The 15,198-nt window shown below is 35.9% G+C and overlaps 1 protein-coding gene across 1 annotated transcript; it reads left to right on the top strand.

Moving 5' to 3' along the window:
- Positions 1 to 5,012: 5,012 nt before the first annotated feature.
- LOC144438011 (uncharacterized) lies at positions 5,013 to 14,372 on the top strand. The gene is made up of 3 exons (XM_078127043.1): positions 5,013 to 5,184; positions 7,215 to 8,832; positions 13,296 to 14,372. Exons 2-3 carry the CDS (start codon positions 7,297 to 7,299, stop codon positions 14,370 to 14,372), a joined length of 2,613 nt encoding a protein of 870 aa, XP_077983169.1. The 5' UTR covers positions 5,013 to 5,184; positions 7,215 to 7,296.
- The last annotated feature ends 826 nt before the right edge of the window (positions 14,373 to 15,198 follow it).

Genomic DNA, 15,198 nt, shown 5'->3' with positions numbered 1-15,198 from the left:
GGCTATAAATAATTCCAGTGTCTTACAGCTGTAACCCTGGAAAATTTTAATGATGAATGAAATAAACTAGGGATCTAAAATAATTTTGACGCAATTTGAATTTCAATTTTCTAACAAATTTACAAAGTCAACAACATTCAACTTGTACTAGTTGTGGTAGATATATATAGGGAAGAAATGTATTAATCGCCATCTTAGTTTCCGTACGGCGACAATCTCAAGTACCCGGAAGAGAGTCATTCTCAGCCATACGTTACAGTGGTAACACTCGTTCATGTTCGGTTACCTTTCACAAAGAAAACACAACGAAATGGTTGAAATGATCTTTTTTTTTATTTCTTTTCATCACAACAACAAAATCTGCGTGATCAAAAGTGTTGTAAACTAAACCAGAAAGAATTATCGGACTGGCTAAACTTCCCGATGAACTGGAGTAAGGTCCTACTACTTCCAAGTAAGCCTCGATAGTACTATAGTACGTGAGAAAATCGTCTCAAACTAGCGATACAACTTTCAAAATATAACTTGACATGTCTTCATTTGTTAGAGTTATACAATTCAAGACGGGTTTTCACTCGAAAACAACAATTCTGTGAATAATGACACTCTGAACGCAGCGATTTCTCGGACGATGTTTAATACCACTGTAACGTATGGCTGACAACGACTTGCTTCCGGGTTAGTCCCTCGTGCATACGGGTGGATTGTCGGCGATTAATACATACATCGTCTGATATTTTAATTCACAGTGTTTCTTGTGACCGGCGCCTGTCAGCAGACTCTGCCATTTTTTTCATCATTCCATTGTATTTAAACCTTGTACTTGACATTTCGCAATATTTATAATCCTCAACAAAATACCTCAACATGCCTCACTTCGCTCGTACTCAAAGCAGCCCCGCGCGGTATGATCACTGACACTGATGACATGATGAGAGAGAACCTTTTCGGATTTACATGTAAAACGGGGAAAGATACGCAAAACATAATGCAAAGTCTGAAGCCAAATTAAAGTTGTAATTATTTTAATTATTTTTACTTGCCAAATATTTGCATTTTGGAAAGGCAAGACACGTTCATGTCGTTTAACTTTACATGTGAACTGTCGGCCATAACTTCAACCGCATGCCTGGCATGCCCTTCCTTACGCAAGTTGTCTGAATTCTGGTTCACTGTCATTCCAAATTGCACGACAATATAGAATTAACCACAAGTTACATGTTATCTGAAAACATCACACTTTTATAGTGGGTCTGAAGTGTGATTTTAGTGAGTACCAAGAACGTCCTGTGTTGATACTCAAGATACTTGCTGTGGAAAATCGCTCGGTCAAATGAGGTCACCTACAGCTTCTGGTCGAATCAGGATAGAGTATGCAAATGAGGATGTTGCGGACTGGCTGATTATGTAGAAGGGTGCAGAATTGGATTTGAAGTTTACAGCCCTGTTTCGAACAAACGCTTGTCATTTGGGCGCCCAATGCGTAGAATTATGACTATAGCACATATTACATTGCTTGTTTGACGTCAATAGTGTCTTTTGAAAAGTGGCAGTTTACTTAAAGTCTCGTCGACTGATTTCCAATATGGCGTCGGTCATTATACTCATTAACATATTCATTTTTTTTCAAATTACAAAAAAAAAATCATAAAAAATAAAAATGAGGATGTGCTGACTTGAAATTAACAAATCTGAGTAAGCTACCCCCTGCGCATCAACACGCCAGATATCAAAGCAATCTAATAAGAGGTTTTCAAGGAGTTGATGAAAATGACATTTTATGAAAAAAAATCATAAAAAATTGAAAATGGCACAGATCAACTTGGCATGAACAAATCTGAATAGCCTTCCCCCAGGGAACATGCACACCAAATATCGAAGAATTCCGACTGTCACTTCCGGAGTAGATAGTAAAAATATAAAAGTTTGACGGACACCTATGATTCACTCTACTCTCTATACCTCAATACCCACCTATACCTAAAGCTACGCTTTCAGCTTTCGCTGACAGCGGAGCTAAAAAGGTGATCAATGCAAGTAGATTTCATAAACGTGCCCCAACTTTTGACTCATTTAAATACTGGATTACATTTCATTATCAGTTAGAAAAACAAATAGTATGAATATCAATTCAATGCACAAATTTAGAATTAAATGGAACAATATTGAGATTTTTTGTAATGAATAACAGATTGATGTTTTCAAAGCTATGTACATTCTTTTATTCTTTGTCCTGTTTTTTTTTGTCATTTTCTGTATCTATTGTATTTTCTTGTTCTTTTTCTTTTGACCCTTGAGCACAGGGAATAATTTTTTTTTTAAAAAGAAAAAAAAAGAAGATATATATATACACTTGAATTAGTTGAGAAATAACATACGGACACTCCCGGTCCATATATATAAACAGATAAGAGTACCGATATCTTGTGCAGAGATAACAACAGGGATGGGTACGATACAACTTGTTAAGACAGAATAATATCCGACCGAAACCTCTGAAAATGGCATGATTAGATATTTTTCCACAATGTGTTTCCAAGGAAAATGAGTATGAGTGACCTACGAGTCGCTAGACGAGTAGTAACAAACCATAGTATATTCCGACTGAACAAAGAAAAATATTGGAGAATAACATAATAATAACGTAGTAGCTTTAAGAATATCCTCTGCAGGACCATGAATCAAATCAACATCGCCAGAAAGATGTGGTAAACTGCATACCAGCGAAATCAAGTCTCTATAGTCAGATAAAGTTGACATTCCTGTGGAAACACATACACCTGATTGAAGGATATATTTGTATCATTAATTATACCAGCACCACTAGTATCAAGGGGAAAACATGATGTAATGGCAATTTTGAACGTTTTGACTAACATTTCGAACACAGCAGAACTAGTGACGTAGACACGTGTTGTCGTTATGTAGAACGACCAGAGTATACATTCCATATCTTTTGTTCAACTTGGCTTGTGCATGGTATAATCAATCATTGTCAGAAATCTAAAGTTGTTCTATTCCATTTGTTATTTGAAGTAGAAAACATACAGTGCAGAGATAGCAGTTCTTTTAATAATTCAAAATACGAAATAAATACCAAATTCTCATCAACCTGACTCTGTGAACTGATTGTATGAAATGATAAAGTAAGGGAATCGGCAGAATATATGGCGGAGCAATCTGATTAAAATCCGATGTAGATGTCGGCTAATCGTTCATTGCTATTTTACCTTCGTTATTTTGCCTGATGAATTGACCTTCTTGGTACATTTTTAGCCTGATAGAGGAGGCGATCAGGCTAAAAAATGTAAACATGTACCAAGAAGGTCAATTCAGGCAAAATAACGAAGGTAAAATAGCAATGAACGATTAGCCGACATCTACATCGGATTTTAATCAGATTGATGGCGGAGTAGAGAATATGGGGTGGCCACGAAATAAATTGGAAGTGCAAAGTTTGTCATTGAACTTCTGATGGTCTGAAAGGGAGAAATTAATTAGTCATACACTCTTGGTATGTGGCTCTTTGACCCAAATTTCACCCTAGGACAGGACGTTTAATATGTAAATCTACAACATTCACGTGACTTTGTCGCACTCATGTACATGTAGTGTGCTCTCAATGACCTTGTTCAATTTTCTAATTTCATTGATGAGAGCGACAATACACCCCCCCCCCCGACAATACCCACCCTCCCATATGCAATGTTCACTGAGATTTAAATTGTTTTAGACCTTCGAAAATCCAGGGTTATCACTTAGGGAAATACCAGTGTCAGATTTCTCATCAGGCATCTGTTTTTGTTTAATCATGAACTACATTCTGACGTCCTCATAGATCAACAAAAATGGGACACCTGATATTCTTCATCTTCTTCGTACTCCGTTAGGACTCTCTTACATGTGTATAGAGTGAATGGTAATGATACATGATTGTTTTGAGTACGCGAAAGGAAATTAACAGACGGTGTTTCATGCGCCATTTAAAGAGATCTTCAGATTCAATCACAACGGATTGTCTCTAGACGAGGATTTAGAAAAATAAACACAATGTCATTCTCAGTCAGTTTCATTGTTTCATGTTCACTTTAATGGAAACATTAAACTTTAACATTTGGCTGATCCTTGAACATCCCATATTCATTGAAATACATATGGTTTACAACCACATTGTTGATTTTGAAATTGACACAATCTGTCGAATTTTAGTCTAATTTGTAAATAACAGATGTAAATGGAAGCCCTCCGTAAAAGAATACTAAGTTGATATCATATCACCTTAATGCCTAAAGTAATGACATTAAATAATTTTGACTTGTTACAATATCGTATTAGAATGTGAAATTATTCAGGGTGAACAAGTCATGTACATTTCATACACAATTTTCATTTCAACGTTATGCAAATGACTACTGACTAACTAAATACTACAAGCTTTCGCATTACATGTACAAAATTATATTATATGTGAAGCTAGCATTTTAGTATTTTGCCTAATTACACAATGTAATGAAAGTATGTGCCAATGACTTCAAAGTAAAAAAAACAAAAAAAACAAACAAAAAAACAACAACAACAACAACAACAATCGTTGTAATTGCTGTTTCTTATCATCGACGTATGCAACAAATTATGTGAAAGTTTATGCTTGTATTTTTTTCAAGATATTCCTCCGAATAACCTATACGTAATATTGGTAATTTCCACATTTTAACCACAATATGCCCTGCATTGATTGAGGGGTCAATGAACTGTACTCAGTGTCAAGCAAAGAGGCCCCATTTGTCCTTCACCAGTCAAGAAAACGCTTTGCATTTCTCACATAACTTGAATTTATACTGATCATTTATCAATGTTATTTGAGATGGTCAAAGGGCATAGCAACTCCTTTTCATGACTGTATATGGTTGAGATTAATTATTTAGCCACTCACGTTTGATATGTAGATTTGGACATTTATCAGTATAAACTAAGGAGTGGGCCTTGAAGGCATTGGTACGGAATACTAGGAACGCGAACGTACTGACGGGACGAGTGATCGGTACATTCTTCTGCTGGCTTGGGATATAAACCTGCGCTGTGTTTAATAACTTCAATCTGCCTATATCCTAAATATGAAGTGATATGGTGGGAAATGGACATTTTGTAAATGAAATTCGAAGATTATGCAAGCATTTTTCAAAGGTAAAGTTTTAATGACATCTTTTATTAACACTGCTGGACAACCCAAATCGATCACACCGTTAATTCTTCAAAGAATACTTCTCCTGACAAGAGTAACAGTGAGTAATTACGATCTTTCACTTGTCTATCCCTGACTAAAGTAGACTATCTATCCGATTAACGATAAGTGGGCAGATTATATGCTGAGTTGAATTAGATTTGTCACAACGACATTTGTTTTTCATTTGATAACTTACTCATTTCATAAGTTCAACATTCTATCAGGACTGACTGTAGTGTTACATTCGTACATGCAGAAATATTGATGACAATTTCTTGATGATAAATTTCTTATTGAAACATGATGCAGATTAATGTTGGTACGACAGACGTCTCTCAGCCTTTCACATTTTGCAAGGAAAGGTTATTCTGATTGATTGTTTGTTTGTTTGTTTGTTTGTTTGTTTGTTTGGTATAATTGATTTATCTATTTATGGTACTTCATTTATAATATGTAAGAATTTTGCATTTTTATAAAAGGTGTAGGAACAAAACTCCGAAGCCGTTGCCCCTATGGAAGGCATTTGCTTTGTAAACATGTGATAGATTTTAATGTTGTTAGAGTTCCTGTAAGGGTGGATAGGACTATGCCCCCGAACGCATGGTCTATTGCGGCGGGCTCTGTTCGTCGGTCCGTTTATAATACATCACTTCTCAAACATGCAATATCCGATTTCATACAAATGTGGCATAATAGTGACATATGATATGGGGAATATGCAAATCAATTCGATTTTTGACATATGCAAATTTGACAGAATGCCAACCATGTTTGTATTTTTTGCAATATTTGTTGAGTTAAAAACTGTAATACAGAGACACTCCATTAAAAGCTAACTTTTCAGACGTTGACCTTGACCTTCAGGGTCAATCATCAAAATCAAGCTAATTCCTGCCTATCACAGACACAATGAGGGATGCGTCTTCTACGGAGACTTTGTGGTGCTTATATCACTTTAAATTTTACTGAATGACAGCCATATTTGCAGTTAAAAACCATTATTTTCTGCAGAACTCAAGACTTATAATACTTAGAGACGCCATTCAAGTGTCTAACCCATATTATCAGGTGCAAACTATATTTTGAGAGCTTGAACTTTGAATTATCAAAACCAAGCCAATTCCTACCTGACTATTACAGACACACTGTAATGTTTACATGTCAATTTCTTTTAAATAATGTTTTCAAGTAATATTGAAATACAGAAGCAGTCATATTTGTAGTAAAAATCGTTGTATTATTACTTCATAACTCAAGAACTTCAATACATATACTCTATTCAAGTGTCTAAATATTTACAATCACATGCAAGCTAATATCTTCTAGATCATGTCTATATATAATGCAGTATGTATACCAGATAAACAGACAAATGTATGTATTATTTCTGGTGCGCACATAACTTCTTACTCAAAAGCATTCATATTAAGTAGTGCAAAATCATGATTTACCATATCACTCTAAAACGTTAGTACATAGAAACTACATTCAAGTGTCTATCCCCAATTCAAATTGCTTAGTTTAAACTTTTTTTCACTATATTTGTGTATGACTATATGTGTCCCAAAATAGATATTTCATATGTTGAAAATTATAGGTATATCATGGAAGGAAGGATTTTCATTTGATTTTTTTAATTATAAAGGTCATAACTTTAACAATGGACATAGTAATATATGTATGCACATAAAATTACTTATTATCAATATTTGGATAGCTTCATATGCATCTGCAGCTGAAGACATACACTTCGTGAAATTCATTAGGCAAAAAAGTATTTGTTTCCGACAATCCAACCGACTCTAGTTTAAGCTGCCGACCAGGAGCATTATTTAAAAATTTACAATTCTTCATCTTCTTGTCCCCCACGCACCTCTCCTTTCCCCAGTGATGTTTGTACACATCCCAACCTACTCCATTTCCTCATATAATCGGAGCACACAATTAGTTTTCATCGCCTTAACCTTTCTGTATACTTTCATCTTTTTAGCTAAATGATTAAAGAGGAACGGACGTGGAGAGCAACATATAAATATCAAGAGATTTGAACTGTGAACACAACAGGCAATACCATGGCAGATGTGCAAATCACTGCAGCGTTTAGAAGTCATACTGGTGAGAAGATACACGCGTGTGAAGTATGTGGAAAGACATTCACGCAGAAAGGAACCGTGACCAAACACATGAGACTCCATACTGGTGAGAAGCCATATAAATGTGAAGTGTGTGTACAGGCATTCTTTTATCATAGTGCCTTGACCAGACATATGGTAATCCATACTGGTGAGACGCCATACACATGTGAAGTGTGTGGAAAGACATCGACTTGTAATAGTGCTTTCACCAAACATATGAGAATCCATACTGGTGAGAGGCCATACAAATGTGAAGTGTGTGGAAGGAGATTCATTTGTAAGAGTGCCTTGACTAGCCATATGAAAGTCCATACTGATCCGAAACCATACAAATGTGTAGTGTGTGGGAAGAGGTTAAGATGCAAAGAACAAATTACCATACACATGAGATTCCATACTGGTGAGGAGCCATACAAATGCGGAGTGTGTGGCAAGACATACACTTCGAAAGGACAAGTGGCCATACACACGAGAATCCATACTGGTGAGAAGCTGTATAAATGTGAAGTATGTGGCAAGACATTCATTTATAATAGTGTCTTGACTGCACATATGAGAATCCATACTGGTGAGAAGCCATACAAATGTGAAGTGTGTGGAAAGACATTCACTCGGAAAAGTCAATTGACCATGCACACGAGAACGCATACTTCTGAGAAGCCATATAAATGTGAAGTATGTGGCAAGACATTCGCTTATCATAATGTCTTGACCAGTCATATGATAATCCATACTGGTGAGACGCCATACACATGTGAAGTGTGTGGAAAGACGTCGACGTGTAATAGTGCTTTCAACAGACATATGAGAATCCATACTGGTGAGAGGCCATACAAATGTGAAGTGTGTGGAAGGAGATTCATTTGTAATAGTGCCTTGACTAGACATATGAAAGTCCATACTGATGCGAAACCATACAAATGTGTAGTGTGTGGGAAGAGGTTAAGATGCAAAGAACAAATTACCATACACACGAGAATCCATACTGGTGAGAAGCCATACAAGTGTGAAGTGTGTGGCAAGACATACACTTCGAAAAATCAATTGACCATGCACACGAGAACGCATACTTCTGAGAAGCCATATAAATGTGAAGTATGTGGCAAGACATTCGCTTATCATAATGTCTTGACTACACATATGAGAATCCATACTGGTGAGAAGCCATACAAATGCGAAGTATGTGGAAAGACATTCGCTTACCCTGGTGCCTTGGCTACACATAAGAGAATCCATATCAATCAATCAATCAATCAATCTGTGAATCAATCAATTAATCAATCAATCTATCAATCTGTGAATCAATCAATTAATCAATCAACCAATCAATCAGTGAATACTAAAATTATTTATGTACCTGCCTATTTATTTGATTACTCACCTACTATTTCCTACATTATCAACCCAGCAGTACCCTCGTACGCCTCATGTACCAACCAATCAGTTCAAATAATCAATCCATCACTTGATCAATAGGTCGTGCTTGAATGAACGAATGTACGTTTTAATCATTGGCGGACGTGTTGGTTGGTTGTCTGACTGACTGACTGACTGACTGATTGACTTACAGACGGATGCGCGTGGGGGGAGTAGAGAATAATTAATGCAATAAAGTAATTTCAATAATTTTTTTCTATCTTGAATTTATCTGGTTCTTGAATGTTACTTTTCGCAAGTGTACAAGCGAATGAATTAGTTGTTTGTGATGGTGAATGCTAAGTTATTTTCTGAGCGATTGAGTGACGAGCGAATGGGTATGCGAGCGAGGAGGTTGATTGTGAGCGAGCTAGGAAGCGAGTGAGTTACCATGAGTGAGTGAGTGAGCGAGTGAGTGAATGGGTGGGTGAGTTAGCGATTCAGCCAATTAGTTAGCAAGCACATAACAAAATAATATATATTAGAGATCTTAGCTAAATTAATTTGATTATCAACAAACTGATTTCTCTAGAAAACATATAAACATCGATTTCACAACCAATATGTCACTTGTTGTGCATTTGGGGGCATAAATTCAATTAACATTGCAAGATGCTAAAAGAAAAATGTAACAGTTGTACTACAAATTTCAATAACAAACATTTTACACACTTTGTAATTTGTTGCAATTTATTGTTTTACTAAGTCGAGATTAGCTATGATAAGTTTTTCCATATTATTTTTTCAATGAAAAAGAGTACTTTTACTATTTAACTATTTTTACAAAATAGTTATCCAAATACCCCATTGTCAAAATGTCATCCATAGATATTTACTTTGTACATTTATTGTATTTGACATTGAATTATTATTTTCACCGTAGATAACAGAGTGACTTGTTTGTTCATTGTATGTACATATCTAGTAGGTACATGGTATATGTTAACTTTAATCAGAACAATTCCTATAGACAGACAGACAAGAGGTGAGGGTCTTTGTGGTAAGTAAAGGGCCCCTATTTAATGTAATTTTTTGAATTATACAACCAAAATATATACCCATAGCTTCCAATCTAGAGTAATCCCATCCTCACCAGCCACTCTATGGCCAGGTCAGCTGTACAGTTGCTACATTACGGAATATTGATAAATTCCATAGTTTGATCACAGTATGTCCTACATTAATTGAGGGGTCATTGAACTGCGCTCCGTGTCATGAAAAGAGGCCCCATTTGTCCTTCACCAGTTAAGAAAACCCTTTAGTAATAGCATACATTCCTCACATAACTAGAATTCATACTGATCATATATCAATGGTCAAAGGGCATGACAACTTCTTTTCGCGACTGTATATGGTTGAGATTTTAATTATTTTAGCCGTTCGTTGTGTAAATTTGCACATCTATCCTTCAAAACTAAGGCGTAGGCACTAATACGGAGTTACTCGGAACGCGAACGTACAGGCGAGACAAGCGATCGGATACAGAACAGTACATTCTTATTCTTCTGCCACTGCTGGCCTAGGATATAAACCTGCGTGGTATCTAGAACGCCTATTTTCAAAAGTGGAAGTTAAACCGTGGAAAAGTGAAGATTTTATTTATCAAAGGATTCGATTATGCAAGACGTTTTCAAAAGGTAAATTTTCCATGACCTCTTTTAGCATTGTTGTGAAAGACCATTATTTTTTAAAGAAGAAGTAATTACGAGGGGATAGGCCGGGGGATTAGTGGGAAGGTCATATTTCAGAAACCCGTCCAGGGGGAGGGTAACATTTTATGTTGACTCAGATTTTATGACCTACCTGGATTGTACTTGTTTAAGTATGTCACCATACTATCAAATCTTTCTCCGTCGACAGCCAGTATTGTTGTTGTAGGATAAATTGCACACGAGACGATGTATGAGGTATAAACTGGAACCACGGGCTTTATTTATCAAGGCCCTGACGGTTCGGCCTGCAGCCTGACCCCAAGTTCGACTAACTTAAATTCACTTCACAGGGAAACTTGGAATGTCTATTGTGTAAACACGAATATGTAAATTACGTTAACGACGCTTACGTCCGTGAATTTGAAACAAATGGGCGCCTTGAGGCCAATCATTTTCCAGCCATGCTATCATTTAAAATACTAAACATGTAGAGTCATGACAATACAGTGGGAAGATGTAATTCTTGTAAAATGCACTCTCCACTATTTCAAACAAAGTCTACAATTTTGAGAGAAACAACACATATCCCTTCAAACTAAGGGCTCACATTTAGCTAAACTGCATGTAGTTACAATTTACTGTTTTCCCTCATACCAAATAAGTCCTAATGACATCTTGTGTAGCTTGGCTGTTTGGGAATGTGTCATGTGACAGAGGACAAGCTGCACATTGCCTATTGTTTTAAAATGCATATACATTGCCATACATGCGCAATATGTGCATATAAGCCATACACGCGATTTCCATGCAAATATTTACCTGTATGACATACCGGTACATACTGAAACCAGTCATTGGCTTCAATATATTGTTTCATAAGAATGTCCATCGAGCAGAAAGTACTGTAGAATATTTTATTTTCACTGAAATTACCATTTATAACGGTTATAAACGGTACTAAACATATTTTAGGATTTCACGTACAGGTTATTTATGTTGTACTCTGTCTAACTCAGTTTTTATAAATGAGGAAAGAAAACTCAATTGTATGAAAAGTGAAGGAAAAGACAGATTTCACTTGAAATGAAGTTTAGTTGGTGAATGATGCAGATTAACGCTGGTACGACGTCAGTTGACTTTTACCATTCGCAAGGAATGGTTGTTATGATTGATTAATAGATTGTTTGTTTGTATGCTTGTTTTTTTGCCATGTGTGTGTGTGTGTTTGTTTGTTTGTCTGTCTGTCTGTCTGTCTGTTTGTCTGTCTGTCTTGTCCAGCAGTCTGTCTGTGGACACGGCATCACGGTATATTTGCGTAATTAATGATTTTGATAATTTAGCAAGGTCAAATAATATGAATGCAATTTTCAAATTATATATTATTTGGTTATTACATTGAATAATTAGAAAGAAAGTACATTTGTCCTCATTGATAATGGTTGTTCATTTAGTGTATAATCTATATGTTTCATATTTGTATTATTTTGATGATTTTTTCGGTAATTAGACAATACTGTAAATTTTGAAGTTTAAAACGATATGTAAGAATTTTGCTATTCTAAATTCTACCAACTTTCACTGGCTGGTGACCATAGGTTTTGTTTGAATTTCAAATGATTATACCTTGTGTAGTAGTATGCATGATATTACTTTTTATATCATTAACTAAATACACAGTCCACACAGTGTAAGTGATGTTTATGTGTTATCATTTTGGTGTCTATCTCTATCTCGACATGAAACTTTGTGATCAGGCTCACTGATCTTGATAGTTCATTCAATGGTTTGGACTCGGTCTACGGAAAACAGCTGTAATAATGATAAAATGTGATGATGAAACTCGAATATTGACATGGCTTTGATATGCCATATTACACTTTTGTTCATCTAGTGTACTTGATAAACATGTATTTGTATTCAAATTTGAGTGATATTATCTTGACACAACACTGTTGTTATGAAATGTTAGTGTTGTTGTTGCAGTCAGATGTCACTTTTTTTTCAATTTACAAACATTCACAGGATTACTGGTATAGGAGTTAATAGTATAGTTACAGCTAATATATTCAAATTAATGAGCTGAGGTATCGAAGTGATATCATGTTTGTGGTGAAATGAATTCCACGACTCTGTCCTTACCTTCCTTAATTGCAGTGACTGTTGAATATTTAGACCTTCCTTTCAGAAAACTTCAGATTTTACTTTCCACCCCTGAGATTAGTTTTTGATATATGTAAATTTGACTGCTCCCTTCACTCGTCCGTCCCAGCGTCTCTAATACGTCATTTCTCAAATACAATGCTCAATGTTTATCCCAACCTAGCACATAGGTAACATATCATGTGGAACATATGCACACCAATTAGTTTTTTGATACATGTAAATTTGATCAACATTTACTGTATAAATACATTTTTTAGCTTAATATTCATCTGCAGCTGAAGACACACACTTCATGAAATTCACAAATAAAAAATTGTGTTTTCGACAACCGATCGACTCTAAATAGTGTAAGGTACCGACCAGGAGCATTTTATAAACATTTACTATTCTTTATCGCCTTAGCCATCATGAACCTCTGTTTCCCTTTCCACAGTAATGCTTATACATATCTCATCCAACTATTCTGGCTGACATTTTTCAAAAGAAAGAAAACAAAAAAAAAAGAAAAAAGAAAAATAAAATAAAATCCCTACCTACCATATTTTCTCAGGGCATGTTATTGGAAACACACAATCATTTTTTTCGCCTTAACATTTCAGTATACTTTCATTTTTGTAGGTAAATGACTAAAGAGGAACAGACGTGGAGAACGGACGACATAGTAAATATTCGATTATCAAGAGATTTGATCTGTGAAAACAACAGGAAATAATGGGAGATGTGCAAATCACTGCATCGTTTAGAATTCATACTGGTGAGAAGATACACACATGTGAAGTGTGTGGCAAGATATTTACTTGTAAGCATGTGTTAACTGGACATATGAGAATCCATACTGGTGAAAGGCCGTACAGATGTGAAGTGTGTGGAAAGACATTTAAATGGAGAACACACGTGACCATACATATGAGAATCCATACTGGTGAGAAGCCTTACAAATGTGAAGTGTGTGAAAAGACATTTACTTGTAATCAGCACTTAACTCGACATATGAGAATCCATACTGGTGAGAAACCATACAAATGTGAAGCGTGTGGCATGACATTTACTTGTAACTGGCATTTAACTCGACATATGAGAATCCATACTGGCAAGAAGCCACACAAATGTGAAGTGTGTGGAAAGACGGTTACTTGTAAAGAAAATTTAACTCGACATATGAGAATCCACACTGGTGGGAAGCTATACAAATGTGAAGTGTGTGGCATGACATTCCCTCACAAACGACACATGGCCCCACACAAAAGAATTCATACTGGTGAGAAGCCATACAAATGTGAAATATGTGGCAGGACATTAACTTCGAAAACAGGCATAACCATACATATGAGAATCCATACTGGTGAGAGGCCATACAAATGTGAAGTGTGTGGAAAGAGGTTCACTAATAGTGGTGACATGACTACACATGTGAGAATCCATACTGGTGAGAAGCCATACAAATGTGAAATATGTGGAAAGCCATTCACCCGCAAAGAACACATGACAAAACACAGGAGAATCCATACTGGTGAGAAGCCATACAAATGTGAAATATGTGGAAAGCCATTCACCCGCAAAGAACACATGACAAAACACAGGAGAATCCATACTGGTGAGAAGCCACACAAATGTGAAATATGTGGAAAGACATTTCCTTATACTTGTTCTTTAATTGAACATATCAGAATCCATACTGGTGAGAAGCCATGTAAATGTGAAGTGTGTGGCAAGACATTCAGTGTGAAAAGAAGTATGACAAGACATATGAGAATCCATACTGGTGAGAAGCCATACAAATGACAAGAATGAGGAAAACATTTCTTCGGCAACATGAAATAGGAAGAGCTTCCGGTATAGGGCAAGATTTCAAATGTTATTGTGTTATATATATTTTTTTTAAATAAGAAGTTCCTGATGTAAGGCAAGACTTTAAATGCTATTGTGTTATTGGTGTCATGAAATGAATAAAACATCTACCGGGTAATGCACACCTACTGGTATTGGTTATGGCTCCAATATTAATAAACTTTTGGAGTTTGATTGAAAATACTGTTTTAACGACGGGGAAGTTTATTTTGCTTTAAGTCGCTGGTTAGGATATTGTTCAAGACAAAACACACCTGCATAGGAACACGACCATGCTCATAGTAATCATTATCGCAAACCAGAGCTGTTATTCGTTCCGCTACACTTCGAAACAAAGTGGGACGGCACGTTAAGAACGGTGCCGTAAAACAGACAGTGGTTTGCGACGATGATAGTAATAGCCAAACGGTATTCTCTATTCCTCTGATAATTAAAAGGGTGGGAATGTAGATAAACATTCAAATAATGATCTAATATATGCCTAGAAGTTAAGACCACCATAGTTATAGCCTGATACAAATCTTAAGCTCTTTGCTAAGTCAACAAAAATGACTTGAGCAATATATATAGGGATTAAGAAATAACATACAGACACACCCGGTCCATATATATTGTGCAGAGAACGATGCTGAAGTTGTCTGCAAAAACGAATTGGAAAACACATTCAAAAACGTAATCGTAAACGTATTCGGGTAACTGACCACAACTGACCTTTTTCAGTTCAAATTTCGAAAACAACTTTTAAATCGTAAATGTTAAT

This window comes from Glandiceps talaboti, chromosome 7 (assembly GCF_964340395.1).
Source record: "Glandiceps talaboti chromosome 7, keGlaTala1.1, whole genome shotgun sequence".
NCBI lineage: Eukaryota > Metazoa > Hemichordata > Enteropneusta > Spengelidae > Glandiceps > Glandiceps talaboti.
This window is presented reverse-complemented; position numbering and strand designations above follow the sequence as displayed.